This window comes from Cucurbita moschata, unplaced genomic scaffold (assembly GCF_002738365.1).
Source record: "Cucurbita moschata cultivar Rifu unplaced genomic scaffold, Cmos_1.0 Cmo_Scf00002, whole genome shotgun sequence".
Lineage (NCBI taxonomy): Eukaryota > Viridiplantae > Streptophyta > Magnoliopsida > Cucurbitales > Cucurbitaceae > Cucurbita > Cucurbita moschata.
In genome coordinates, this window is record NW_019268518.1 from 5,824,512 (window position 1) to 5,850,366 (window position 25,855).

Below are 25,855 nucleotides of genomic sequence, written 5' to 3' on the forward strand. Positions count from 1 at the left end.
CCCCCCCTCCCCTTGTTATGGACTACTTGATGCAAATAAAATAGAAGAGTTTTACTTTCAATCCTATTTTACCTCTTGGACTAAATATGTAGAGATTGACATTTACTTTGTAAGTGATTTAGTTCTTGAAAAGTAATACAGTGTTCAACCTCTGCCTTCTTCAACTCAGATTGCAACATCCTAACCAAGCCACTATCCTGGTTGAATTTTCACCAATTAAAAATCAAGCTCATTGTCTGGTCTTCAACCACTATTGGCTTGCGAAGGTGTGCAGAGAACCCATTAGGTGTTGGCAGTGGTTGTTAAGTAATTGCAAATTGTAATAGAGTATGTTTGTTTGGTTAGCTGAGGTTGCTTTAGATGATTTATGAGACAGACTATTTCTGCTAGAGCTGGAAAACTGTAAGACTGCATGCCTATATATCACTGTACTCATTATCAGAATAATTCAATTAAAAAAAAAACCATTCAAGAATTTTTTCTTCCCTTGTTATCTTTTGAGTATCAGAGCCTTCCAAAGGCATACAGAACTCGATCAGGCAAATAAGACGCCTCAAATCCCGTAAATCATGGAGCTACTAAAATCCACAACAGAACATCCAGTGGCAGCAATATGAATCAAAATCCTAGGAACCAAATACTGCCCATGATTAACCGCATAATGAACCTCAACTCAGGTGATCCGTAATTATGACTATAAGAGGGTTGCTAGTGATCAACTTCTCCTTGATTTGGTTGAGCAAGTTACTTTGAGGTTGCAACACAAATATTCAATGACTTCAGAAGGGCTTAAAGGTTACAGTTGGTACCCTCAAACAGAATTCAACAAGACCAAGGGCACCTCCAAAAGATGGGGATCTTAACCATGGTTAAAACTTTAACTGTCAGAATCATCCCTACCAATTACCATGGCAACAACAAGGAGGCCGAGACCTTTTTTCTTTCTCTTTCTTCTTCTTCTTTTATTTTATTTGATTTTTAATAATAAGTGAGGCTGTGACTTGAAACAATTGGCAACATCTATTCTATGGAAAACAAAAAAAAAAAAAAAACGTTTCATAAAAGAGAAATCGGATATAAACAACTCTTTTTTGGTTGGATAGTTTAAAGAAGATGATTACGTGAACCTTAAAAAACCTAAACATAAATGCAAGCTACCCAAGGCCTTTTATAGTCTCAAAAAGTTAAGAACGACTTCTATTAAGTTTGGGCTTCATAACTCCAAATCAAATTCTTCCATATTTGTGTACAACGAAGGTATAACTCTTGTCTATATCTCATTCATGTCTATGATATACTAATCATAGAAAATAGCAAAGCAAAGATAAAATAGCTAGTTACAGATTTGAACAAACTCTTTGCATTTAATCATCTTGGTATGCAGTACGGATTATAAGAAGAGTAAAATCAGAGATCTATCTATAAGTCATAACAATGCAAGTATGTCACTGATATCTTGAGTAAATTGAACAACAGTCGACACTTAAAGGGCTGTTTCACCGCTGCTGTGCTAAGTTCAGAAATGTAATAGGGGCTCAACAAAAATTTAACTTATGGGACAACCAATATAACATGGATGTTAACATTCCAAATAACTACACTCATCATCGGTAAGGGGTCACGAGAATCCTCTCATACTTGAGAGGACCCAAAATCAAAGCGTCTATATAAAACCTTGTGAGACTCTCCATTTGTGTCCAGCTTCTTAGAGACCAATTGAGCACAGCTAGGAAGTTGGAAGAATCAACAGATAAATTGTCTGTCTTGTTAAAAATCTAGTTTCATGGCGATCTAAGAAGAAATGTGTTGTGTCTAGGTCAAATAAAAAACTAATCTAGTTTCATGGCGATCTAAGAAGAAATGTGTTGTGTCTAGGTCAAATAAAAAACTCAAGAGTATAGATCTCTAGCTACTGCGATCTAGAATAAACTTGGATGAAGTCCATTCTCAAAGAACTTCACATTGATCCCTACTCGTTTCCTATCTCTTGGTGTCATATCACTAGTGCTTGTGCTGGCCGTACACCCAGTCTACCATGCAAGGATCAAAGATCTTGAGCTATATCTCACACTTGATAAGAGATTAAATTATTGAAAAGGACAATAGCAAACGTACATACATTCTACGATCAAATTCCAAATTGTTTGACTGAACCTCTAGCTGCCTATCAATTATATTTCTTCAAAGACAATCTTGGAGCGATTGAAATACTCACAAGCTCGAGAGTCGATATTAACAAAAGTATTGTTTAATCTTTCAAGCGATCAAACGTGACCTCTGACATATAAAACTCCAAATAGAAGCTCAAAGAAAAAGGACAAAAAGTTACCCGTTTCAACGAGTTTGGGTCCTCGAAGATTGCAGGAGCTTCAATGTGGCTGAAACAAACCAAACGAATGGGCACAACGAAAATCTCATTTAAACAGAAATATGACAATTTGGAAAACAAAATCGTATATCAAATCAATGGGGAATGTAGCAGTAGCGTACCCGTGATTGAATCTCCGCCTATAAGCTTCAAGGATTATAGTAGAGATCAAAGCTGCTACAATACTAAGAGCCAGGCTAATAAAAAAGAACAGAATCGTCCATGGATACTCCATTGTATAGCTCAAAATTGCAGCGGGAGCCGAGAGGTTGGCGCTACTCCGTCCTTCAGCGGTCAACAAATGGACTACCTAAAAATCATTCCTTTAAAAAAATAATAATAATAATGTTTAAATTTTAATATAAAAAAGAATGTAAATTAGAACAACGAGCCCGTCTAGCTCAGTTGGTAGAGCGCAAGGCTCTTAACCTTGTGGTCGTGGGTTCGAGCCCCACGGTGGGCGAGATTTTAACTCTTTTCTTTTTTAATGAAAATTTTGAAGTGCGGGCCGAAGGAAATCGGCCCAATCCGTTTTCATGGCTTAATTAGTATATCTTCATATTGGGCATCGAGCCCGTCTAGCTCAGTTGGTAGAGCGCTTGTGGTCGTGGGTTCGAACCCCACGGTGGGCGTGATTAACTCTTTCTTTTTTTAATGAAAATTTTAAGATGCGGGCCCAAGAAAATCGGCCCAATCCGTTTTAAGGGCCCAATTAGTATATTTTCATATTGAGCCCAGAGCCAATACTGGGCTATAAAACATCGAGCTCGTCTAGCTCAGTTGGTAGAGCGCAAGGCTCTTAACCTTGTGGTCGAACCCACGGTGGGCAAGATTAACTCTTTTCTCTTTTAATGAAAATTATGAAGTGCGGGCCGAAGAAAATCGGCCCAATCCGTTTTAATGGCCCAAATAGTATATCTTCATAATGAGTCCAGAGCCCATACTGGGCTATCAAACATCAAGCCCGTCTAGCTCAGTTGGTAAAGCGCAAGGCTCTTAACCTTGTGGTCGTCGTGGGTTCTCGAACCCCACGGTGGGCGTGATTAACTCATTCTTCTTTTTATGAAAATTTTGAAGTGCGGGCCGAAGAAAATCGGCCCAATCCGTATTGATGGCCCATATAGTAGATCTACATATTGGGCCCTAAGCCTATTCTGGACTGTGTAGACAATCGGCCCAATCCGTTTTTATAGCCCAATAAGTATATCTTCATATTGAGCCCAGAGCCCATACTGGGCTATAAAACACCGAGCCCGTCTAGCTCAGTTGGTAGAGCGCAAGGCTCTTAACCTTGTGGTCGTGGGTTCTCGAACCCCACGGTGGGCGAGATTAACTCTTTTCTTTTCTAAAGAAAATTTTGAAGTGCGGGCCGAAGGAAATCGGCCCAATCCGTTTTAATGGCCCAAATAGTATATCTTCGTAATCAGTCCATAGCAATACTGGGCTATCAAACATCGAGCCCGTCTAGCTCAGTTGGTAGAGCGCAAGGCTCTTAACCTTGTGGGCGTGGGTTCGAACCCCACGGTGGGCGTGATTATAACGCAATCTTCATTTTATGAAAATTTTGAAGTGCGGGCCGAAGAAAATCGGCCCAATCCGTTTTGATGGCCCAAATAGTAGATCTACATATTGGGCCCTAAGCCTACTCTGGACTGTGTAGACAATCGGCCCAATCTGTTTTTATGGCCCAATTAGTATTATCTTCATATTGAGCCCAGAGCCCATACTGGGCTATAAAACACTGTTTTTATGGCCCAATTAGTATTATCTTCATATTGAGCCCAGAGCCCATACTGGGCTATAAAACACAGAGCCCGTCTAGCTCAGTTGGTAGAGAGCAAGGCTCTTAACCTTGTGGTCGTGGGTTCGAACCCCACGGTGGGCGTGCTTATAACGCAACCTTCTTTTTATGAAAATTTTGAAGTGCGGGCCGAAGAAAATCGGCCCAATCCGTTTTGATGGCCCAAATAGTAGGTCTACATATTGGGCCCTAAGCCTATTCTGGACTGTGTAGACAATCGGCCCAATCCGTTTTTATGGCCCAATTAGTATTATATTCATATTGAGCCCAGAGCCCATACTGGGCTATAAAACACGGAGCCCGGCCAAATAGTAGATCTACATATTGGGCCCTAAGCCTATTCTGGACTGTGTAGACAATCGGCCCAATCCGTTTTTATGGCCCAATTAGTATTATATTCATATTGAGCCCAGAGCCCATACTGGGCTATAAAACACGGAGCCCGGCCAAATAGTAGATCTACATATTGAGCCTTAAGCCTATTCTGGACTGTGTAGACAATCGGCCCAATCCGTTTTTATGGCCCAATCCGTTTTTATGGCCCAATTAGTATTATCTTCATATTGAGCCCAGAGCCCATACTGGGCTATAAAACACGGAGCCCGTCTAGCTCAGTTGGTAGAGCGCAAGGCTCTTAACCTTGTGGTCGTGGGTTCGAACCCCACGGTGGGCGTGATTATAACGCAATCTTCTTTTTATGAAAATTTTGAAGTGCGGGCCGAAGAAAATCGGCCCAATCCGTTTTGATGGCCCAAATAGTAGATCTACATATTGGGCCCTAAGCCTATTCTGGACTGTGTAGACAATCGGCCCAATCCGTTTTTATGGCCCAATTAGTATTATCTTCATATTGAGCCCAGAGCCCATACTGGGATATAAAACACGGAGCCCGTCTAGCTCAGTTGGTAGAGCGCAAGGCTCTTAACCTTGTTGTCGTGGGTTCGAACCCCACGGTGGGCGTGATTATAACGCAATCTTCTTTTTATGAAAATTTTGAAGTGCGGGCCGAAGAAAATCGGCCCAATCCGTTTTATAACGCAATCTTCTTTTTATGAAAATTTTGAAGTGCGGGCCGAAGAAAATCGGCCCAATCCGTTTTTATGGCCCAATTAGTATTATTTTCATATTGAGCCCAGAGCCCATACTGGGCTATAAAACACGGAGCCCGTCTAGCTCAGTTGGTAGAGCGCAAGGCTCTTAACCTTGTGGTCGTGGGTTCGAAAACACGGAGCCCGTCTAGCTCAGTTGGTAGAGCGCAAGGCTCTTAACCTTGTGGTCGTGGGTTCGTACCCCACGGTGGGCGTGATTATAACGCAATCTTCTTTTTATGAAAATTTTGAAGTGCGGGCCGAAGAAAATCGGCCCAATCCGTTTTGATGGCCCAAATAGTAGATCTACATATTGGGCCCTCAGCCTATTCTGGACTGGGTAGACAATCGGCCCAATCCGTTTTATGGCCCAATTAGTATTATCTTCATATTGAGCCCAGAGCCCATACTGGGCTATAAAACACGGAGCCCGTCTAGCTCAGTTGGTAAAGCGCAAGGCTCTTAACCTTGTGGTCGTGGGTTCGAACCCCACGGTGGGCGTGATTATAACGCAATCTTCTTTTTATGAAAATTTTGAAGTGCGGGCCGAAGAAAATCGGCCCAATCCGTTTTGATGGCCCAAATAGTAGATCTACATATTGGGCCCTAAGCCTACTCTGGACTGTGTGGCCCAATCTGTTTTTATGGCCCAATTAGTATTATCTTCATATTGAGCCCAGAGCCCATACTGGGCTATAAAAAACAGAGCCCGTCTAGCTCAGTTGGTAGAGCGCAAGGCTCTTAACCTTGTGGTCGTGGGTTCGAACCCCATGGTGGGCGTGATTATAACGTAACCTTCTTTTTATGAAATTTTGAAGTGCGAGCCGAAGAAAATCGGCCCAATCCGTTTTGATGGCCCAAATAGTAGATCTACATATTGGGCCCTAAGCCTATTCTGGACTGTGTAGACAATCGGCCCAATCCGTTTTTATGGCCCAATTAGTATTATCTTCATATTGAGCCCAGAGCCCATACTGGGCTATAAAACACGGAGCCTGTCTATCTCAGTTGGTAGAGCGCAAGTCTCTTAACCTTGTGGTCGTGGGTTCGAACCCCACGGTGGGCGTGATTATAACGCAATCTTCTTTTTATGAAAATTTTGAAGTGCGGGCCGAAGAAAATCGGCCCAATCCGTTTTGATGGCCCAAATAGTAGATCTACATATTGGGCCCTAAGCCTATTCTGGACTGTGTAGACAATCGGCCCAATCCGTTTTTATGGCCCAATTAGTATTATCTTCATATTGAGCCCAGAGCCCAGAGCCCAGAGCCCATACTGGGCTATAAAACACGGAGCCCGTCTAGCTCAGTGGTTGAGCGCAAGGCTCTTAACCTTGTGGTCGTGGGTTCGAACCCCACTGTGGGCGTGATTATAACGCAATCTTCTTTTTATGAAAATTTTGAAGTGCGGGCCGAAGAAAATCGGCCCAATCCGTTTTGATGGCCCAAATAGTAGATCTACATATTGGGCCCTAAGCCTATTCTGGACTGTGTAGACAATAGGCCCAATCTGTTTTTATGGCCCAATTAGTATTATATTCATATTGAGCCCAGAGCCCATACTGGGCTATAAAACACGGAGCCCGTCTAGCTCAGTTGGTAGAGCGCAAGGCTCTTAACCTTGTGGTCGTGGGTTCGAACCCCACTGTGGGCGTGATTATAACGCAATCTTCTTTTTATGAAAATTTTGAAGTGCGGGCCGAAGAAAATCGGCCCAATCCGTTTTGATGGCCCAAATAGTAGATCTACATATTGGGCCCTAAGCCTATTCTGGACTGTGTAGACAATCGGCCCAATCCGTTTTTATGGCCCAATTAGTATTATCTTCATATTGAGCCCAGAGCCCATACTGGGCTATAAAACACGGAGCCCGTCTAGCTCAGTTGGTAGAGCGCAAGGCTCTTAACCTTGTGGTCGTGGGTTCGAACCCCACGGTGGGCGTGATTATAACGCAATCTTCTTTTTATGAAAATTTTGAAGTTGGGGCCGAAGAAAATCGGCCCAATCCGTTTTGATGGCCCAAATAGTAGATCTACATATTGGGCCCTAAGCCTATTCTGGACTGTGTAGACAATCGGCCCAATCCGTTTTTATGGCCCAATTAGTATTATCTTCATATTGAGCCCAGAGCCCATACTGGGCTATAAAACACGGAGCCCGTCTAGCTCAGTTGGTAGAGCGCAAGGCTCTTAACCTTGTGGTCGTGGGTTCGAACCCCACGGTGGGCGTGATTATAACGCAATCTTCTTTTTATGAAAATTTTGAAGTGCGGGCCGAAGAAAATCGGCCCAATCCGTTTTGATGGCCCAAATAGTAGATCTACATATTGGGCCCTAAGCCTATTCTGGACTGTGTAGACAATCGGCCCAATCCGTTTTTATGGCCCAATTAGTATTATCTTCATATTGAGCCCAGAGCCCATACTGGGCTATAAAACACGGAGCCTGTCTATCTCAGTTGGTAGAGCGCAAGTCTCTTAACCTTGTGGTCGTGGGTTCGAACCCCACGGTGGGCGTGATTATAACGCAATCTTCTTTTTATGAAAATTTTGAAGTGCGGGCCGAAGAAAATCGGCCCAATCCGTTTTGATGGCCCAAATAGTAGATCTACATATTGGGCCCTAAGCCTATTCTGGACTGTGTAGACAATCGGCCCAATCCGTTTTTATGGCCCAATTAGTATTATCTTCATATTGAGCCCTGAGCCCAGAGCCCAGAGCCCAGAGCCCAGAGCCCATACTGGGCTATAAAACACGGAGCCCGTCTAGCTCAGTGGTTGAGCGCAAGGCTCTTAACCTTGTGGTCGTGGGTTCGAACCCCACTGTGGGCGTGATTATAACGCAATCTTCTTTTTATGAAAATTTTGAAGTGCGGGCCGAAGAAAATCGGCCCAATCCGTTTTGATGGCCCAAATAGTAGATCTACATATTGGGCCCTGAGCCTATTCTGGACTGTGTAGACAATCGACCCAATCCGTTTTTATGGCCCAATTAGTATTATCTTCATATTGAGCCCAGAGCCCAGAGCCCATACTGGGCTATAAAACATGGAGCCCGTCTAGCTCAGTTGGTAGAGCGCAAGGCTCTTAACCTTGTGGTCGTGGGTTCGTACCCCATGGTGGGCGTGATTATAACGCAATCTTCTTTTCTTCTTTTTATTACAATTCTCTTTCTTCTTTTTATTAAAATTTTTAAGTGCAGCCGAAGAAAATCGGCCCAATCCGTTTTGATGGCCCAAATAGTAGATCTACTACATATTGGGCCCTAAGCCTAATCTGAACTGTGTAACAATCGGGCCAATTTGTTTTTATGGCCCAATTCGTTTTTATGGCCCAATTATTATATCTTCATATTCAGGCTTCGCCAATACAGGGCTATGAAACTTCGAGCCTGTCTAGCTTAATTGGTTGAGCGCAAGGCTCTTAACATCCAGCCCTTCTAGCTAATGGAATGAGTACCAAACTCCATATTATGTTACGGGATAATTGTCATGCCGAGTATCACAATCCCACTTTTCGATAGCAAGACTGTGACTATTTGACATTTGTTCTAATCCAATGAATTCGTGAAAATTTTATATTTTGCAAACAACGTCGGGTATACTCGAGTCTCAAATCATGTTCGAGAGAAATGTTTTAGAAAACGTAAATGAAGAAATACGTTAAAAACAATTTGAAAGAAAACAATGTTACAATCTAAAAGCGAGTAGACAACAACAACTCTCTAATGACATATAAGGCAAAGAAGTGACAATTAGTCCTATCCCCAAAAGTGGACATTTTAACCCTGTTAAGTGTAAACATAATTGTAGTGAACGGTCATATTGACACATCATGAAATAGTAAAAGTCCATCTAAGATGAAAGCATGTACAAGGAGTTCGGAACACGTCTACAATAAGCATGATCGAGACATTCGACATGCGATTATAAACAATATATCTTAGACATGTGTAACCGCAACACCAGCATCTCTTTACCATTTCTCAATTTAAAATAATGGTGTCTCCTTACCTCCTTCAAATAATCAATCAAACCCAAAAAGGGAAAAACTTGAACAAGTTGAAGCAGACAAATCAATACGACAAATCATGATTCATTGAAAATTCTTCATATTTTAGCGAAATCAGGAAACCCCATAGTGATAAAAGAAAATGGCAGCAAAAGAAGGTTAACCATACACATGAAAGAGGCTTCAGTAGCCTTCTTGATCATGATGACTCGTGTCATAAAGCTGACTGAAAATGGGCCCTCTCTCTCGACATGATTAATGCCATGGCCGTTCGGGGAATCACAAAAAGCTAAGTCTTCTTTTTTTCCCCCTTTCTTTAATTTCTTAGACCACAAAGTCGGAGGTGGCGGTGTTGGTGCAGATTTTGACCTGCCGTTTTAATTGTACCAGACCTCACATGCATCAAGTGTTCGATGAAATGCCACACAGAAAAAAGTTATGGGAAATGAGAAAATTTGTTGGGTTTTTCGAATTTCATTAATGGGTTCTGTCTGAATTATGAAATGGATGGTATGCTTTTGGTGTTTGATTGAATCAATTTTGGGTTTGACACTTCATGGTGTGAAAAAACAATGAAGTTCTGGGACTGCAGATTCCATTCTTTGCATCTTCTGGGATTGGAATCACATTGTGTTGACATCCAATGCAATCTATAGCTAATTCGAGATCTTTAAGCAATTACCACAGGAAGAAGAACAGAATTTGGAGATAAAAATAAGTAGAAAGGGGAAAAGGGGAGAGAATTTCTGGTCTGTAGATGCAAAATCATCATAATTTATCTGTTATTACACACAGAATTCCATGTAGTTGAAGAGTGGAAGCTCTTCAATTTCACCTTTCACGAAACAAACTGTGCACACAATCACAACAAAGACAGATTTAGGCACAGAGACTATGTATAAGTAGTCCGATTAGTGTTATTCACTCTACAGGACAAATGTTCATCTTGGAGAAAGAAAAGGAAGGTTTGAACAAATAAACCAATTACCATTACCAATCAATCTTCTGTGCTTGGTGATATGAGAATAGAGGAAAATGAATAGCAATATAATTAGAAGCCTAATAAGCCATTGCAACAGGAGGCGCAGCAAAGCTGATGGTTCTCTGATGAGGCATAGCCAACATAGCAGTATGATCCAATAAATCTTTGAGAGCAACAACGGATTCCAAAATGGTTCTCAAATCATCAGCACAAGAAAACCCAAAACACCCTTCTCTTCGAACTGCATAAACATAAAAAGTTATGCACCCTTTTCTAAATTTGAACCGAGCCATCTCGCACCCACATAGCCCTCTGATCATCTTCTTGTTCACTTCGCCAAGAGGGATTTCTGTTGGCCAAACACGGTCTATAGCTGCTTTCATGGCCTCATTTTCAAACACAAAGAGAACAACTTTGGACTTCTTGGTGCCAAGGCCTAGAGTGAGGGTGTGCCAGGCATGGTGAGCGAGGATTGTGAAGTTTGTGGGAATGAAAGCTGTGGCCGATGGGAACGGCGGTTTGTTGCCGGAGTTTCTGGTGGTGGCCGGAAAAGAGAGGAGGCGGAGGAGCTCTAAAGGCCTAGCTCGCCGGATTGTGAAGGATTTAACGATGAACTGACCGCCGAATCTGAGGCCCTTTACATCAGAGCTTGGCTTGAAATTGAAATCAGAAGCTGATTTTGTGGATTGGTCACTTGGGTGTTGGTGTTTTTGCTTCTTGATCTTGTTCTTCTTGCTCTTGTTCTTGTTCATCTCTGTTTCGTCCATGTCTTCTTCTTCTTCTTCTTCTTTCTTCTCTGTTCAGGCGGTGATGGGTTTTGTTGCCTCTCTTTTGCTTTTCATGGTACGATCAACTGTGCGCTATGTTTCCTTTATTTGGCCTCCTACGTTTCAAGAGTTCACTGTTTTAAAAAAAAAAATCATTACATTCTCCTCAAGTTAAGCCAAAATTCTCTCATTTCACTAATCCCTTTGATTAATTTCTTAAAAAATACACTTAATTCTAGTATAATAGAATGGTATGGAGTTCTAAAAATCATTATTTTAAGATGGGATGATCAAAAGATTAATTTTTGAAAGTGGTTGAGTTTGGGGATTATAATATAAGGTGTTGAGTAACTATCTTTATTCTTATTTGGCCACTTAGCTTCATGATGATGAAGAGTTCTATTCCATCCTTAACCAATGAATTGTTAACTCACAAACATCACAACTCATAAAGCTGGAAAGAAAGAAAGTTTGGATAAAGTCGCTATCAATATCTCTGGGTTTGGTTGAAATTCTAAGTTTAAATTATTTGTATAAATCTTCCACCTTAAGATCTTTTTTATTAAAATGAGATGGTGCTTTTAAACTCCTTAAATGTCATCTACATACCAGACCATCTTTTTTCTTACTAGACTCTGACATCTTTGAACGAACATTTTTTTAAATTTGTGGACTAAATTTGTAATTTAAATTTTTTTATTATTTTTTAAAAAATAAACTTGAATTTAAGAAAAAAAAATGTAGAAGATTCTAGTTATTTAGGTTCCCATGAACTTCTAAATATGGTTAGAAGGAGCCCAATTACAGAGGAGGAGGACCACAAAACTTTGAACCTAAAAAGGAAAATTACTCAACTTTCATAATTACACCCATTTCATCAGCTTCTTAACCTTGGAACCCTAAAAACCTTCATTACCATTGGAGTATTAGGAGGTGGTCAACGAGCATGTTAATTTACTCATACTTTTTAAGTGATTTCTATGATCCAAATAAATCATAAAAATAAATAATACGCGTTAAAAATGAAAAACCTTAGACGGAGGAAGATTGTATCGAACTGGAGAGAGATAAGGGAAGGTTACCAAATGAACAAACCTACTAGTCCTTTCAATAAAGGTAGTCTCCTTCTAAACCCACCGTTGCCTTTATTCATATCATGCCAAAAGAAAAACCTAATAAATTAACCCTTGCAAGGAGGAACACATTAAACTTTGTTCACCCATTCATCCCATTCCCATTACGTAATCTTAATTTTGATCCTTGAGTATAAGCAATAGCTTTAGAACACTTCTTCGACTCTATGAGATTTCATGTCGGTTTGAGAGCGAAATAAAACATTTCTTACAAGGGTGTGGGAACTTTTCTCACACATTTTAAAATTGTGAGGCTAAAGAAGACAAGTTTGGACTGTTACAGACTCTCACGTTACTCTTTTAGCCATCACCAAACAAGTAAAGAGAATAAGGGCGATTTTTTAAAGGTATGCAATAGACAGATTACCTAACAATGATTATCAATCACCAAAACCAAACCAAAAGGGTGTTTGTTGAACAATGATAATGGCGGAGAAGGTGAGGTTGGTTTTTGAATTTTGAATAATCAAGACTTTTTTTGAACAGTGTTTTAGTTTGTCTACAATTTTATGGTTTCCAACATTTAATGTCTTTAATGAGATGTTTGCTCTTATGCTCCTCGTATGTTGGAAATTTGTTTTAATTATTTTATTATATATTTTCTTTTTACTTTATGAAATTTCACATCTAATTAAAGGCTATAGATAATGATTTATATTTATAAAGTTTGAGTTGTTGGCTTACAACTTTTTCAAAATTTACATTTTTTAAAACGTAAAAACTAAGTCTCCAAATTTTTTGTTTTTTCTCCACAAGAGTGGGGTTTTAAATTATTAATAAAAAAAACAAAAGTAATAAAATAATTTCAAAATATCCATAAAAAGTTTAAAAAATTTCAAAGTTCTTTTTAAAAAAAAAAAAAAAATACTCTTACCATTAATATATAACCTCGGTAAATAAATGATTTTCCTCCATCTATTAATAATAACAAAAATTTTGTACAAGAATATTTTTAACTTTATAAATTATTAAATTTGAAAGAGTATTTTTTTTTTAATTCTTTTTAAAGTTTATGAAATTTTTATTAATTTAGCCCTAATTTGAAAATTTTAAATTACTCTGAAAAAAATTCTCTACTTACCTCCAAAATCAAATATTTTATTCAGTAAATAAAAATTTTTTTTTTTACTGATATCATGATAAAAATTGGAATTAAAAATGGAATCACACAATAATTCTGGGTATTTATTTATTCAAATGAAATAATAAAAAAAGATAATAATAAATGTCAATAATTAAGAACATAAATTCCCCACTTGAGAGAGCATAATGGATAAATAAAAAATAATAAATTAGAATACAAACATATGAGATAAAAATGAAGAGTTCCCAACGCCCACAAAAACATCAGGCACCGAGAGAAAATTGAAAAGGGAAATAAAAATTTCTTTCTAATTCTATTGTATAAATATAAATATATATATATATATATATACTTATATAGGTATAGATATATATATATATATATATATATATATATTAGAAAAAACAACCAAACAATGCAGTGGTTCCTCCATGGTTGGTTGTTTGTAAATTGAATTCCCATCCATCACAACTTATGTAGTACCTCCCTCTGTCTGTTGCTGGTGTATCAAATCAAATCCAAAACTTCTCCCTCTCATTTCTACAACATCTCAAATGCCTCTCAACAACGAGTGTCGTCGCCTTTCGGTCTTTATTTTCCTAATGTTATCGCCGTTCATCGGCCTTAGAAACCGATCCATTTCGATTTCTGATTGGAGTACTGATTGAAGTCTCTTCAAATGTCCCATGCACTGCTTGTGGCTTAACATCAACTGCTGCTGCTGCTGCTGCTGTTCTTCTGGATGATGAACCATTCTCTGGCATGGTGACTGCCATTTCGCTTGCAAGTATGCAAGAGATCTCCATGGAGGGAGTGGCATCGAGTTTAGCTTAAGCGATGACTTCCCAGCTTCAACCATGATTTGAAGGAACTGCTTAAGTCTCGATAACGAACCAACGTAGATTACAGGAAGCGAATCCAATATCCTATCGTACGATTCAACTGCCCTTGCGATTTCAAAGTGGCTTCGGAAGTCGATATCGACTATCAGTCGCTCTGAGCTTCCAGTGGTGTAGTTAACGACATCGATGTACTCGTAATCTCCTGTAGATGGTAAAAGCAAAAGCCCTTATGCGCAAATAAAGAAAAGGTGCCAGAATTATACCCTCAAGCACTACCAAAAAAGCAGAAAATTCTGTAGCGCTAAAAGTAAATGAACAAGGTTGGGAGGGGATGGATGGATACCTCCAGGAACCTTGCCAGCGCCCTGCCATCTGGTTGTGCACACAGCAGCATCATAACCAGAGAGTCTCAATAGCTTGACTAAAGCAAACCGGATGCAACTGGCATTGCAGGGACCCGACTTGTTAACGTTCAGGGCCTTCTCGTTCATCGACAAGGTCAGTGAATGAACCACCGAAAGTAAATCGCTTTCGTATTGGGATACTGGATTCTTATAGAACTGGCAAAAACAGACAACAAATTGATTAATATCTCTTGTCTTCCGCTTGATTTGACCATAACAACAATGCAGGACAGTGCTATATGAACATTAGACATCGTACAATAGCAATCTTGTCTCAAAAAACATGTTCTTCATAGACATGAACAAATAAATCATCTCTTGGCACTAACAGACAGCCGGCAAAAAGATCAAACTCCAGCCAAAACAAGCTTCCAATGAATTTAACAACAGAGCCAACACCCAACTAGACACCTCCAAAATGGTTTTAATTTCACTTGAAACTTGAAGGCTTGCCTTCACAATTGTTCATGTTTCATAACAAGTATATGAACATAATTCTCATTTCCTTCTAAGCAAACAAAGCGCAACCATTCAAAATTTGCATCCATGGAGATTAAATTAATCAAACAGGCATATGAATCAACAAGTCAGAAACATAGGATTACACTGCTGGAAAGATAAATCATACAATTACATCCATAAACAAATTGGAAGAGGGAAATTACCAGAATCTTGTCGGCAAGATGAGCAAGATCAGAGACACCAGAATCGCTATCGCTGCTACACCGAGACTCAGCCCCACCGCTGCCATTTTCCAAGAAATCGCTGACCATAAGAGCCAAATCATGCTCGCTTTCATGGCTAAAACCACCCATCTGACCCCTACCCCCGATTCCGCTTAGCTTGACCCATAAATCCCCACCCGCAACGCATACCCGGCAGTCCATTTAAACGCCCAAAAGACCTTCGGTTTCGGCTCTATACCTCTCCACCTGCCTCCCGCAGCCGTCCGATTACAACAAATTCCCAACCCCATGAGCGAAAATCATCGTCTTCGACGAGGGACCGACGCAAATTTGGGCGTTTTTCAAAATTTGCAGAATTGAATTGTGGGAATTGGAATTAAGGAGAAATAAATTGAAATAGGGTCGTAATGGGTGAAAAAGGAGAGAGGGGGAGAGGAAAAAAGATGAACCCTCTTATTAATTTCTGTGCAAAACCCAGAAGGATGAAGAGAATAATGGACGGAAGGAACAAAGAAAGGGGGAGAAGGTGCATATAAAGGCGCGTACAACCAGGGATAACACGAAAATATTCTATGATATTCTTGAAGACCAAGTAAATCTCTTCGATTACGCGGAAATATCGCAAAGTGGATAAGAAGAGAATTAATTTCCTACTTAATTTGCTTAATGTAGTAAATTAAGCAAATTCTACTAATTAATTTTAGTTTTTTTTTTTCTTTTCTTTTCTTCTTTAAATGGAGTGTGAAACTGAATTAGATTTTGTTTTCTTACGGATATAAAAATCAGTGGTCTGTGGTAGTTTACGTTTAAATCTTCCTTTTTTTTTTTTTTAAATTCTTGAATTTCAGTTAAACAAAATAGGAACATTAAAAAATTAGACCAGTTAGATTTTCTTTTTGTTTTTGTCATTTTTTCGTTAAAAAAAATGTTAATTTATAGACAAATTATGCGACAAGACAAAAGAGACTAAAATTAATGTCAAACATGTTTTAAAAAATTACACCAAATCCTAATTTTTCAAATTTGAGGTATTTTTTATTTTATATAAAAATATTATTAATTAAATGTCTAATTTTAATCACATAATTAATTTAAATTATATATATGTTCTGTTGAAAAGTGAATATTAATAAAATAAAATTATTTAGTTAAAAATTAATACCCTATTAAATTTGACTAAAATGTATGAAGACCAATAAGTTTTTCCGTAGTTTGAATTTTTCAATTTTGAATAAGAAATTCCCACCGTGTTTTATTGAGTAATTATGAAGCCAATTAATACAAAAACATTTTTTTTTTCTGCATTAAATAATAATATAATAGGAGCAGAAAAGATGGGATATTCCATTTAATAAAGCCTGGCCACCTAATCTGTACCAAAGGTTAAGGGCAACATGGTCATTTAGCATGGATCAACACTTGGAGACCAAGTCACATTCAAATTACATAAAATCCTTCCTTTTTTCCTTACCATATTTAATTAAATTGCTTGATTTGTATGACCCGTTAACTTCTATATAATTCAATTAAGCAACTTGAAATAAATAAATAAGGTTTTATAGCAAATACTTTTTCTTTTAATAATAGAAATAATTTGTTCGTCCATTCATTCAAACAGGTCCATCCTATTCAAATATTTACACTATTAATAATTAAAAAAATTATACTAAAAATTGATGAATTTTAATTATAAATATTTTTATTTTGTCAAATTACTAAACTATTTCGATGGGAGTGAAATTTAAAGTTATTACCTATACCAACAAATTATATCTTCATTTTCGGTTGCTTAATTATAAGAATTTTGTTATTAGTCAAGCGTGATTAGCTTGAAGCAATTCTTGATTAGGTGATCTTGTGAAATTTTTTTTGAGATGCATATGAGCAAAGACAGAGTACTATTATTTTATGGGGTAGTTTTCATATTAAAAACTGAGAATATGAGATATTTTGAATCTTAGTCTCAATTCTAAACCTGAATTGCTACCCCTTTAATAAAATTTTATTTAAATTATAGCTAAAATTTATAAAATTTAAAAATTTTATTTTCTAATTAATTTTAGATTATCCAAACTTAAAAGATTTTTTTATTAAAATAAGTAGACTAGAAAATTTATTTATTTTCAGTAAAAAAAAAAAAAACTTTCATTCAAATGGGTGGAATTTGGAATTATTTTTTTCCACGCCGGTCTGACGTGTTCATAAATTAGTTTTACTTCATAATATTATAGGATGTTGCAAAAGTTAAGTCAAGCGTTGTAAAGTTGAAAGCTCGTACATACTTTGTAGATGAAAAATTCAAAACGACCACCTCTAATAATAAAATATATATTTTAATCGATACGATTTTTGAGGTGTATCCTGAGTTAATTTATATAAAAATAAAATTACACGTTTTGTTGTATATTTTGTGAACATGTTTTTAAAATTCAGGTAATTATTTGAAAGTTAATATATATATATATATATATATATATATATATATATATGTGGTTAAAGTAATGGGAAAAGAAAAAGTACAGTTCAGAAAATAAATAAGATAAACACGCAAAGCACATGATTCGTATTAACTTTTTATGAATTTAATATTGAGAAAGGCGAGGGAGGAGCGCAGCCGCTGAAGCCTACAGGTCATCAATCAATTCAGGAGCGGTGACACGTGGTGTTTTATCCCCTCAAATTTGGGACCACCGTTCATTTCTTTTTCAATAAAAGGACCAAACAACGATATTAAATTTGTGGCTCTGTAATTTCCATATTTTTCTGGGATATTTATTATTATTATTATTTTCTTTTTCGAGTCCATCATTTTAATCTTAGTTTATTCAAGCTACATACATTTTTTTTACCCATTAATACTAATTTTTAAAGGTAATTAATAATGATTTTATGTCATATTATTTTAAAAAACCAATTTAAACCCCTTTCTTTTTGTATGCGAGAATCTAATTATTGCACACGAAGTTAATATATATATGGGTACATAAGGAATCTGACCCCACAAGAAAAAAAATGTTAAAAAATAAAAATTTGCATGATATTTTATTTATGTCTAGTTGTCAGCATTTTAATTTTAATTCATTTTGTAAATAGGGAGAAAATAATTCCCTTTTCTGACCTTTTAAAACTAATAAAAAATGATTATTCTCTTTGCATGTACCCCATGTGCCTTTCTAATTTATTGATTCAAAAATAAAATAAAAAAAAACATTTCAACCTTTTTCTTCCCATTCAAAAACTTTAGTAATTCTTTTATAGATTATTGAAATTGATATTCTATTTTTTATTTTAACATTTTTTATGATTTTTAAATTTCAAATTAATCTCTTACATTAATTTTTTTTATTTTTTTATTCTATAATATTTGGTGGGTTGTGGATGAAAATATTTTTAAACTAAAAATAATTTTGGAAAGCAAAATTAGTATGCTGACGTGGAATTTTCATAGGCTGGCAGTTAGAATTATGGAGTTACGGGAAAAAGCAGTTTGTCATCCCAAGAATATGGGAAAGTGTTTCTTCTTTTTGTGTTCCTGATGTAAACTCCTGTCCACCTAATAATTAGAAGGGTTTGAATGGAGCCTGTTAGCCTATAGGATTGTGCTTTCACTAAAATTAACACACCCACAGGTGACGTAAACAAATATTCCTCTCCTCGTCATTTGTTTCGGATCTACCCGTGTTTGGAGTGGGCTTGGGCTTTTTCATACACAGTGTTTCCAAAGAGCCCAACTGAGCCTGGATTCAGATTCACTTGGGTCACGGCTTCACTTGCCCCAACCAAGCCCATCTTTCATTATTATTATTATTATTATTATTTTCTTCTTTTTCTTTTGTTAGCCTTAATAGTTAGACTAAACTGACCACCATGTCACAAGTCGAGATATAAATAGCTCGTGCTCTCTTGAGAGGCAAGGAGTTGAGTTGGGGTTCGACCCAAATTCTTCTGTAATCCATTGTCTCATGCTCGATCCTTATATGTTGACCCAACTTTTATTCCACATTGTATTTTTTAATTTGTTTTGTGTACCGACTACGATATAATATTCAATTATTAATCGGATGAAACGATAAGTTTAATATTAAAAAAAAAAAAATTAGAAGACAATGGAGAAGATAAAAGGTTGGAGGGTGTGAAGTCTAAGATATATTAGGTTATGTGTTAGGCATGTTCCCCTTATCCCTTTAAAAATAGTTTATAGAAGAATTGAAAATTGAGCTAATGGTCGCCGACCAAGGGAACCCAATTTTTCAATAACAAACTATAAAATAAGTATTTAAGGTACATAGGGTGTTACACAAGATTGCACGCAAACCATATAAAAAAAAACACTTTACCCATAATATATTATAAATTGGTTTGTTCTAAATATGTTCTATAATTTTGATTTGGGGAAAATGATTAATATTTTCAATTTAAAAGCTTTGTAAATGATTTTATGGAAGCTATTTCCATGCATAAAATTGAAGATACGATGATCTTGTTTTTTCAAGTTGTCAAAATCGATTGAGCTGGTGGCCACGAATGTGGAAAATAATTGGTCAACTACCTTAAAAAATAATAATAATAAAGATAGATTGGAATTATATTGCCTCCCACAAAGTATAACTTTAATTTAAGATCTAACTCTTATTAAATAATAATGATATTGAGTTTAACACCAACTTCACTATATAAATTAAACTTTCATAGCTTTATCAAATTTGTCTCAAATGGCACCTAAATCAATTTCTTCTTTCAAAATCATATTGAAATTAATTAAATATATATATACAAAAAAAAAATAGAGGAAGATGTGGTTAAGTGGGGTAAGGTTGTTACAAATGGTATTAAATTGATATATTTTTCAGTAAAATGTGGTTCGTGGACAAACCAAGGTGAAAGCTAGTGGGTATGTGACACTCAAGAAAAATGAGGGGTACATGGATGAATCGAGACCATATACGAATGAGATCAAGGCTTATAATTTTGAAAAATATTATCCATAACAACAATGTACACTTTCCCGTCTCAATCATAAAAACTCAAAAATTAAGCGTGTTTTGTTTGAACAATTTTACGTGAAGTAAGTAACGTGGCTATATAGCAGGTAAATACCAGAGCTACCAGAGGCCGAATCCAAATTCTAAATCTAAGACACGAGACATTATATTATATTTTTTTTGTTAATTATGGTTTTTATTAGCCATAAAATTGAGAAAAGTTGGGTATAGGTGGAATTAAGATCGTTGAAAGTTCAAAGTTCCAAGATTATCTGACCTAATCTATAATAATAAAAGATTTCACCAAATCCGATCTGCATATAATTTACTTAATTTTGGTATGACTTCATGAATATGTGTTTGAAAAACATGAAAAGTAACAGAGGTTGTGTAAATTAATGATGATCATCACATACTTACCCTTTTTTTAACATTCAAAACTGAGATATTAGTAATAATAATAATATCAAATAACTCATATTTTTCTAATTATTTTATAAAATGTTTTTAAGCGTACAAAAATCTCTAAAATATCATCACTCATTGTCGATAATCATCGTCAATGGCATCCCTATTCCGATAATCACTTCAACGATAATGGTGTTTAATATTAGTAATAATTTACAAATATATACATAATTTTTTTTAAAAATAAAATATAATTAAAGATACTGTATTTTGTTTTTATAAGAAAATGCTTAAAACAAAATGTATTTTTGAAAATAAAATTAAAGTCAATCTTGATTCGCCTAACTACGTTAATCGAGACTTAGGCTATGGTGGTTTATGACCTAATTACATTAAATAAAATTAAAAAAAAAAGATTATAGTCTTGAATTCAATGCAAATATGTTTGATGACCATATTATATCCAACCATATGAATTTTTAGGATAATATTGTTGTAAAGTCAACAAAAATTTAATTAAATCGTATTTTTTTCCTTTATAATTTTACACTTTTCTCACTTATTTCTAAAAAACTTGAAGCGAAAAACAAAGGAGTAATAAAATCATTATTCTTTAAGGCCACGATTTTGCTGTCGCTTATGAATTGTATTGTAGTTAGAGAAATAAAAATATTGTTCTAACCACTTTAGTGGTTTTAAAAAATTCGATATTTAAAAGTCGGAAATGTTAGAAGACGACAACAAAAAAAATCAAATAATGAGAGAGACTTATGATTTATAGAACTGGTTGTCCGTCTTAAATAACATTAATGATATTATATTTTTACGTTTAAAAAATTATAATAAAAGAAACAAAATTAAAAAAAAAAAAAAAGGAATGGACTAAAATGGGAAAGAAAGAAGTTTTATTTATTAGTGTTTTTTTTTTCTTAAAAAGAGAGTTGATATTTGATCTCCCATATTAATCATATAACACATTTAATTTCCTAATTACTGTATAGGTATCTGCACTTTTTCAAACTAATTTTCTTTGACAAAAATTTCTTCCTCTTTTTCCCACACATATTTTCTCCCCCTAATAATTATAATAATTATAACATATTTCAATTTCCCGAATGGATATATTTTTAAAATCGTACCTAACTAAATAAAATATATTTAATTACAATAAAAATTAGAATTAATTAGAATTAAGAGTATTTTTGGCGGTATAAATATAACTCAAAAGTGTTTTTTTCTTCCAATTTTCAAAAACTTTTGCAATAAACAAATTAAATAGAGGGCTAAATTAATTTTAAATTTTTTGTGGAAATTAAAAAATGATAAAATCTAAGTTGGAATGATGGGGATTGGCAAATCAGAAAAGGGAAAGCATTATCCCAAATGGGATTTACACTTTAGTTAGACATCCATCATAAGTTCCACTTTCACACAAAAAAATAAAAAAGTAAAAAATTAAAAAATAAAAAAATAAAAAAAGTAAAAAGGTAAAAAATTTGAGAGAAAATAATGAAAATAAAATGGATAATATTTACCATATTATAAGTCCACGGATAATTAGGTGTAATATCACCCATACAAAATTTATTCGATTATGAAATCATGAAGCATATCCTATGTATTAGATTACACCGAAAGCTACATAAATAAATAAATAAATAAAAAATAGCGAAATAACCTTATTCATACTGCTCTTCTTCCTCATACTTTCATGGAACCCACCTAAATAAAATTTAATTTTTTTTTTTAAAAAAAGTAGCTATTGCTTTAATGAATTAAATGCCCACTTTATATTATTGAAGCTTAGGTGGAGGGAATTTTTGTTACCGACCCACGTGGCGATTGTGCGAACTTAGATGTGACGTATGATTGTGCCGAGTAGTTGCCATTTGATTGTGGTTTGTATGCGTAGGATTTTGAACACACGCCTGTGATTTTTTGCACATTGAATATAACGTATGATCTGGCGGCCGACTCAGCAAGTCAACCCCGTTTTCCCCACTGTTTTGTTTCTTCCCTTTTGCAGACCCTCACCCTCAGTCTTATATATATTTCTCCTCCTTAGTTATTGGGTTTATGAGCTCTTCACTTTCTCTTCTTCATCTTTCATAAACAAACCAACAAGATGGGATCTTGTGTTAGTCTTGCCATGGAAAATGGAAGCCCTTATCATGGTATGCTCTTCTTTTGTTCTTTGCTGCTGTTTTTTTTTTTTTTTTTTTTTTTTTTTTTTTTTTTTTTTTTTTTTTTTTTTTTTGTGTGATTTTGTGTGTTTTGGTTGAAATTCATGAAATTAATGCCTAATCTCAAAAGGGTGTTTAAAAATTTCAATACTTGAGTGAATTTCATTGTAAAGGAATCATTTTGATGAGCCGTGTGGGATATATGGAGTAATTTGGCTGTTGGGGATTTGTGTATATAATAGGGAAGGATTCGAGTGATTATGAGAAAAATGGAAGCAATGAATCGAACGGTTCGAGTTCGTCGGCGTCGGTTCATCCAAGTCCAAGAACGGAGGATGAGATTTTGCAGTCTTCAAATCTGAAGAGGTTTTGCTTTAATGAGCTGAAAAAGGCCACTGGGAATTTCCGTCAAAGGAGCATGGTGGGAGAGGGAGGTTTTGGGAGTGTGTTTAAAGGCTGGATCGATGACCACTCACTCACCGCCACCAAGTCCGGCACTGGCATAGCTATTGCTGTCAAAAGACACAATCAAGATGGCATGCAAGGCCACAGTGAATGGTTGGTCAGTATCTCATTAATACAAAACTTAGATATGGTTTTGATTTTTTAACAAGTGTTGTGGGAATTCATTATAGGCGGAAATCAACTATTTGGGACAATTGCATCATCCAAATCTTGTGAAGCTTGTCGGATATTGCTTGGAGAATGACGACCAGCTTCTTGCTTATGAGTTCATGTCGCGTGGCAGCTTGGACAATCATCTTTTTGGGAGTGAGTCCTCTAGCTTCTAAATTCTTCTTGATTTTGAGTTTAGCTTCATAAATCTAAATGGGAAAATTGGAAAAATTAAAAATTTTCAGGAGGATCTTGGTCTCAACCTCTTTCATGGAAGCTACGTATGAAAATTGCTCTTGATGCTGCTAGGGGTTTGGCATATTTGCATAGCAAAAAAGTCATCCATCGTGACTTCAAATCCTCAAACATCTTGCTTGATGCGGTATAAACATATATATACACACAATACATCAATAACTTTGTTGTTCTCTACTAACACTTTAATCCACAGAACTACGACGCGAAAATCTCAGACTTTGGATTAGCCAAGGACGGACCAATAGGCAACCAAAGCCACGTTTCGACACGATGCATGGGTACCTATGGCTATGCAGCGCCAGAATACATGTCTACGGGTATATAATAGATTTTCGAACTTTCAATTATATAATTTGGTATAGTTTTCTAAACTTTGAGTTTGGCTTTGGAATATTAGGTCATTTGATGCCGAAGAGCGACGTATATAGTTTTGGAGCGGTTCTACTTGAGATTTTATGCGGTAGAGGAGCGTTGGACTCGACGAAGCCTCCGAAAGAACAAAACTTGGTAGATTGGGCAAGGCCTTGTGTTAACCACAGACGAGTATCGAGGATTATGGATGGTAGAATAGAGGGGCAGTGTGAGGTAAAGAAGGCACTTAGAGTAGCTAAGCTTGCGTTTAAATGCCTGTCGGAAGACCCCAAACACAGGCCTTCGATGTATGAAGTAGTGACGGATTTGGAGGAACTTCAGGACTTGGAATGAGCGATGGAGGTGGCAAAGGAGTAGGATCATCGTTCACCATCATGAAAATGCAGAAACATTATCATTATTCTCTGCATTTTTTGGTTTTTGTTTAGTTTGTTTGGTTCAACATGTGAAATATTGCATGTAAATCTGGATGAAATGTGTTTTAGAGCATGCAGTTTATTCCATTTATGGATATCTGCTTCCTTTTTTCCATGCTACTTTTGAAGCTTTCATTTTGTATTATATTACACCATATTATAGTATAAAATGAAGCATATTCAATTTCCTATAATGTCTGGTATACATCATTTAATTTCTCGAGAGAATGTAATGCCCCATGCCCAGGATTCGAAATACGGATTCGACAACTAATGACCTCGGCATTCTCTTACGACATGGTTACATTACCTACTTCTCGCTTCTAAGAATGAAAATTATCCTCACAGATCAACATATGTCATTTCAGCATACTTTGTCGTCACTCACATGCATTTTAAATCAAAACATGCTAAAATGACATTTGTTGGTCCGTGGGGATCATTTTCACTCTTCAAAGCGAGAGATAGGTAACGTAACCATATTCTAGAGGAATGTCTGAAGCATCAGGTGTCGAATCTTGAGCATGTGTAGTTACATAGGAACGCAAATTGAAGAAATGTATGAGACACCACTCATCCAAAACGACCTCGACCAAGCTAGCTTCCAAATACGAAGACGACAACATAAACACAACATCTAGCTTAGCTGAGCAATATGAGATCCGATGAAAGGATTAACCCCAATACAAAATACCTCCTTGTACAAGTCTGCTAAAAGCAACATTCAAGAACACAGATGATCACAAGACATAGCCATGTCGAAACATAACATACAAGCCATTGGAATCGCTAGATCTCATTTGTATAGCCAATCATAGCTGTATAATGTTGGGTTGCAACATATATAAATTAATTAAAAACAATTAATTTTTTCTAAATCAAAAGTCAAAAAAGAAAAAAAGAAAAAAAAAAACTCAGCTTCTAATCATTAAAGACAAAAAATGCACGCCATAAAACTAAAATAATAATAATGAAACCCAAGTCTTCATATATTTGGATTATGATCTAATTTCAAGATTTTTTTTAAAAGATCTTTATTTTCAAATAATATCGTATAATTTCTCAAATATCGTGTCTTGATGAAGTCAAAGATTCATAAATGACCAAACTAAATACTGTTGGGAGTTCAATTTTCCACAATTGACTAAACAAAAAAATAAAATAAAATAATTATTATTTAGATATTAAAAGTCAACCAATGGTCAGCTAAAATATCATGTAACGCTTTTGGAAATGTCAAGACTATCAAAGGAAAAGCTAAAACTACTTACCTACTAATACCATAATAAAATAATAAAAATTATGCCTAATTAAAGAATATAATCAAATTTATAGTATTTTTTTTGTTGTGTTCATACTATTAAGTTTATATATTGAAACATGTGCAGGTAAAGTAATGTTTAGACAACAGATATTACTGGAACCCTTCATGATTAATTTAATCTTGATTATTAGGAAG

The 25,855-nt window shown here is 35.9% G+C and overlaps 4 protein-coding genes and 16 non-coding genes across 22 annotated transcripts in view; 17 read left to right on the forward strand and 3 right to left on the reverse strand.

The window, feature by feature from the left end:
- Positions 1–2,666, reverse strand: part of LOC111456187 (dolichyl-phosphate beta-glucosyltransferase-like) — a 6,753-nt gene extending 4,087 nt beyond the window's left edge. For all 3 annotated transcript variants that reach the window (XM_023097982.1, XM_023097991.1, XM_023098000.1), the window contains exons 1-2: positions 2,491–2,666; positions 2,330–2,378 (exon numbers count right to left, since the gene is read on the reverse strand). In XM_023097982.1, the coding sequence (XP_022953750.1) occupies positions 2,330–2,378; positions 2,491–2,603 (162 nt within the window). In that variant the 5' untranslated portion in view covers positions 2,604–2,666. The remainder of the gene's footprint in view (positions 1–2,329; positions 2,379–2,490) is intronic.
- A 92-nt stretch (positions 2,667–2,758) lies between these two features.
- On the forward strand, positions 2,759–2,831 carry TRNAK-CUU. Its single transcript has one exon. It is a non-coding gene; the product is annotated as a tRNA-Lys (tRNA).
- A 995-nt stretch (positions 2,832–3,826) lies between these two features.
- On the forward strand, positions 3,827–3,899 carry TRNAK-CUU. Its single transcript has one exon. It is a non-coding gene; the product is annotated as a tRNA-Lys (tRNA).
- Positions 3,900–4,180: 281 nt separating this feature from the next.
- On the forward strand, positions 4,181–4,253 carry TRNAK-CUU. The gene has a single exon. It is a non-coding gene; the product is annotated as a tRNA-Lys (tRNA).
- A 516-nt stretch (positions 4,254–4,769) lies between these two features.
- Positions 4,770–4,842, forward strand: TRNAK-CUU. Its single transcript has one exon. It is a non-coding gene; the product is annotated as a tRNA-Lys (tRNA).
- Positions 4,843–5,056: 214 nt separating this feature from the next.
- TRNAK-CUU lies at positions 5,057–5,129 on the forward strand. Its single transcript has one exon. It is a non-coding gene; the product is annotated as a tRNA-Lys (tRNA).
- A 270-nt stretch (positions 5,130–5,399) lies between these two features.
- TRNAK-CUU lies at positions 5,400–5,472 on the forward strand. The gene has a single exon. It is a non-coding gene; the product is annotated as a tRNA-Lys (tRNA).
- Positions 5,473–5,685: 213 nt separating this feature from the next.
- Positions 5,686–5,758, forward strand: TRNAK-CUU. The gene has a single exon. It is a non-coding gene; the product is annotated as a tRNA-Lys (tRNA).
- Positions 5,759–5,964: 206 nt separating this feature from the next.
- Positions 5,965–6,037, forward strand: TRNAK-CUU. Its single transcript has one exon. It is a non-coding gene; the product is annotated as a tRNA-Lys (tRNA).
- Positions 6,038–6,250: 213 nt separating this feature from the next.
- Positions 6,251–6,323, forward strand: TRNAK-CUU. The gene has a single exon. It is a non-coding gene; the product is annotated as a tRNA-Lys (tRNA).
- A 228-nt stretch (positions 6,324–6,551) lies between these two features.
- TRNAK-CUU lies at positions 6,552–6,623 on the forward strand. The gene has a single exon. It is a non-coding gene; the product is annotated as a tRNA-Lys (tRNA).
- A 214-nt stretch (positions 6,624–6,837) lies between these two features.
- On the forward strand, positions 6,838–6,910 carry TRNAK-CUU. The gene has a single exon. It is a non-coding gene; the product is annotated as a tRNA-Lys (tRNA).
- A 214-nt stretch (positions 6,911–7,124) lies between these two features.
- On the forward strand, positions 7,125–7,197 carry TRNAK-CUU. Its single transcript has one exon. It is a non-coding gene; the product is annotated as a tRNA-Lys (tRNA).
- A 214-nt stretch (positions 7,198–7,411) lies between these two features.
- Positions 7,412–7,484, forward strand: TRNAK-CUU. The gene has a single exon. It is a non-coding gene; the product is annotated as a tRNA-Lys (tRNA).
- Positions 7,485–7,698: 214 nt separating this feature from the next.
- On the forward strand, positions 7,699–7,771 carry TRNAK-CUU. The gene has a single exon. It is a non-coding gene; the product is annotated as a tRNA-Lys (tRNA).
- A 242-nt stretch (positions 7,772–8,013) lies between these two features.
- Positions 8,014–8,085, forward strand: TRNAK-CUU. The gene has a single exon. It is a non-coding gene; the product is annotated as a tRNA-Lys (tRNA).
- A 221-nt stretch (positions 8,086–8,306) lies between these two features.
- Positions 8,307–8,379, forward strand: TRNAK-CUU. The gene has a single exon. It is a non-coding gene; the product is annotated as a tRNA-Lys (tRNA).
- A 1,192-nt stretch (positions 8,380–9,571) lies between these two features.
- On the reverse strand, positions 9,572–11,183 carry LOC111456460. The gene has a single exon (XM_023098327.1). The coding sequence runs from the start codon at positions 11,011–11,013 to the stop codon at positions 10,324–10,326; it is 690 nt and encodes a 229-aa protein (XP_022954095.1). The 5' UTR covers positions 11,014–11,183; the 3' UTR covers positions 9,572–10,323.
- Positions 11,184–13,350: 2,167 nt separating this feature from the next.
- Positions 13,351–15,693, reverse strand: LOC111455189. Its single transcript, XM_023096761.1, has 3 exons — positions 15,142–15,693; positions 14,416–14,632; positions 13,351–14,274 (listed from the first exon to the last, which is right to left on the reverse strand). The coding sequence occupies exons 1-3, from the start codon at positions 15,361–15,363 to the stop codon at positions 13,781–13,783; spliced, it is 933 nt and encodes a 310-aa protein (XP_022952529.1). The 5' UTR covers positions 15,364–15,693; the 3' UTR covers positions 13,351–13,780.
- A 6,941-nt stretch (positions 15,694–22,634) lies between these two features.
- LOC111462836 (receptor-like cytoplasmic kinase 176) lies at positions 22,635–24,516 on the forward strand. The gene is made up of 6 exons (XM_023106610.1): positions 22,635–22,726; positions 22,978–23,297; positions 23,371–23,506; positions 23,596–23,732; positions 23,802–23,925; positions 24,006–24,516. The coding sequence occupies exons 1-6, from the start codon at positions 22,678–22,680 to the stop codon at positions 24,311–24,313; spliced, it is 1,074 nt and encodes a 357-aa protein (XP_022962378.1). The 5' UTR covers positions 22,635–22,677; the 3' UTR covers positions 24,314–24,516.
- Positions 24,517–25,855: the final 1,339 nt, after the last annotated feature.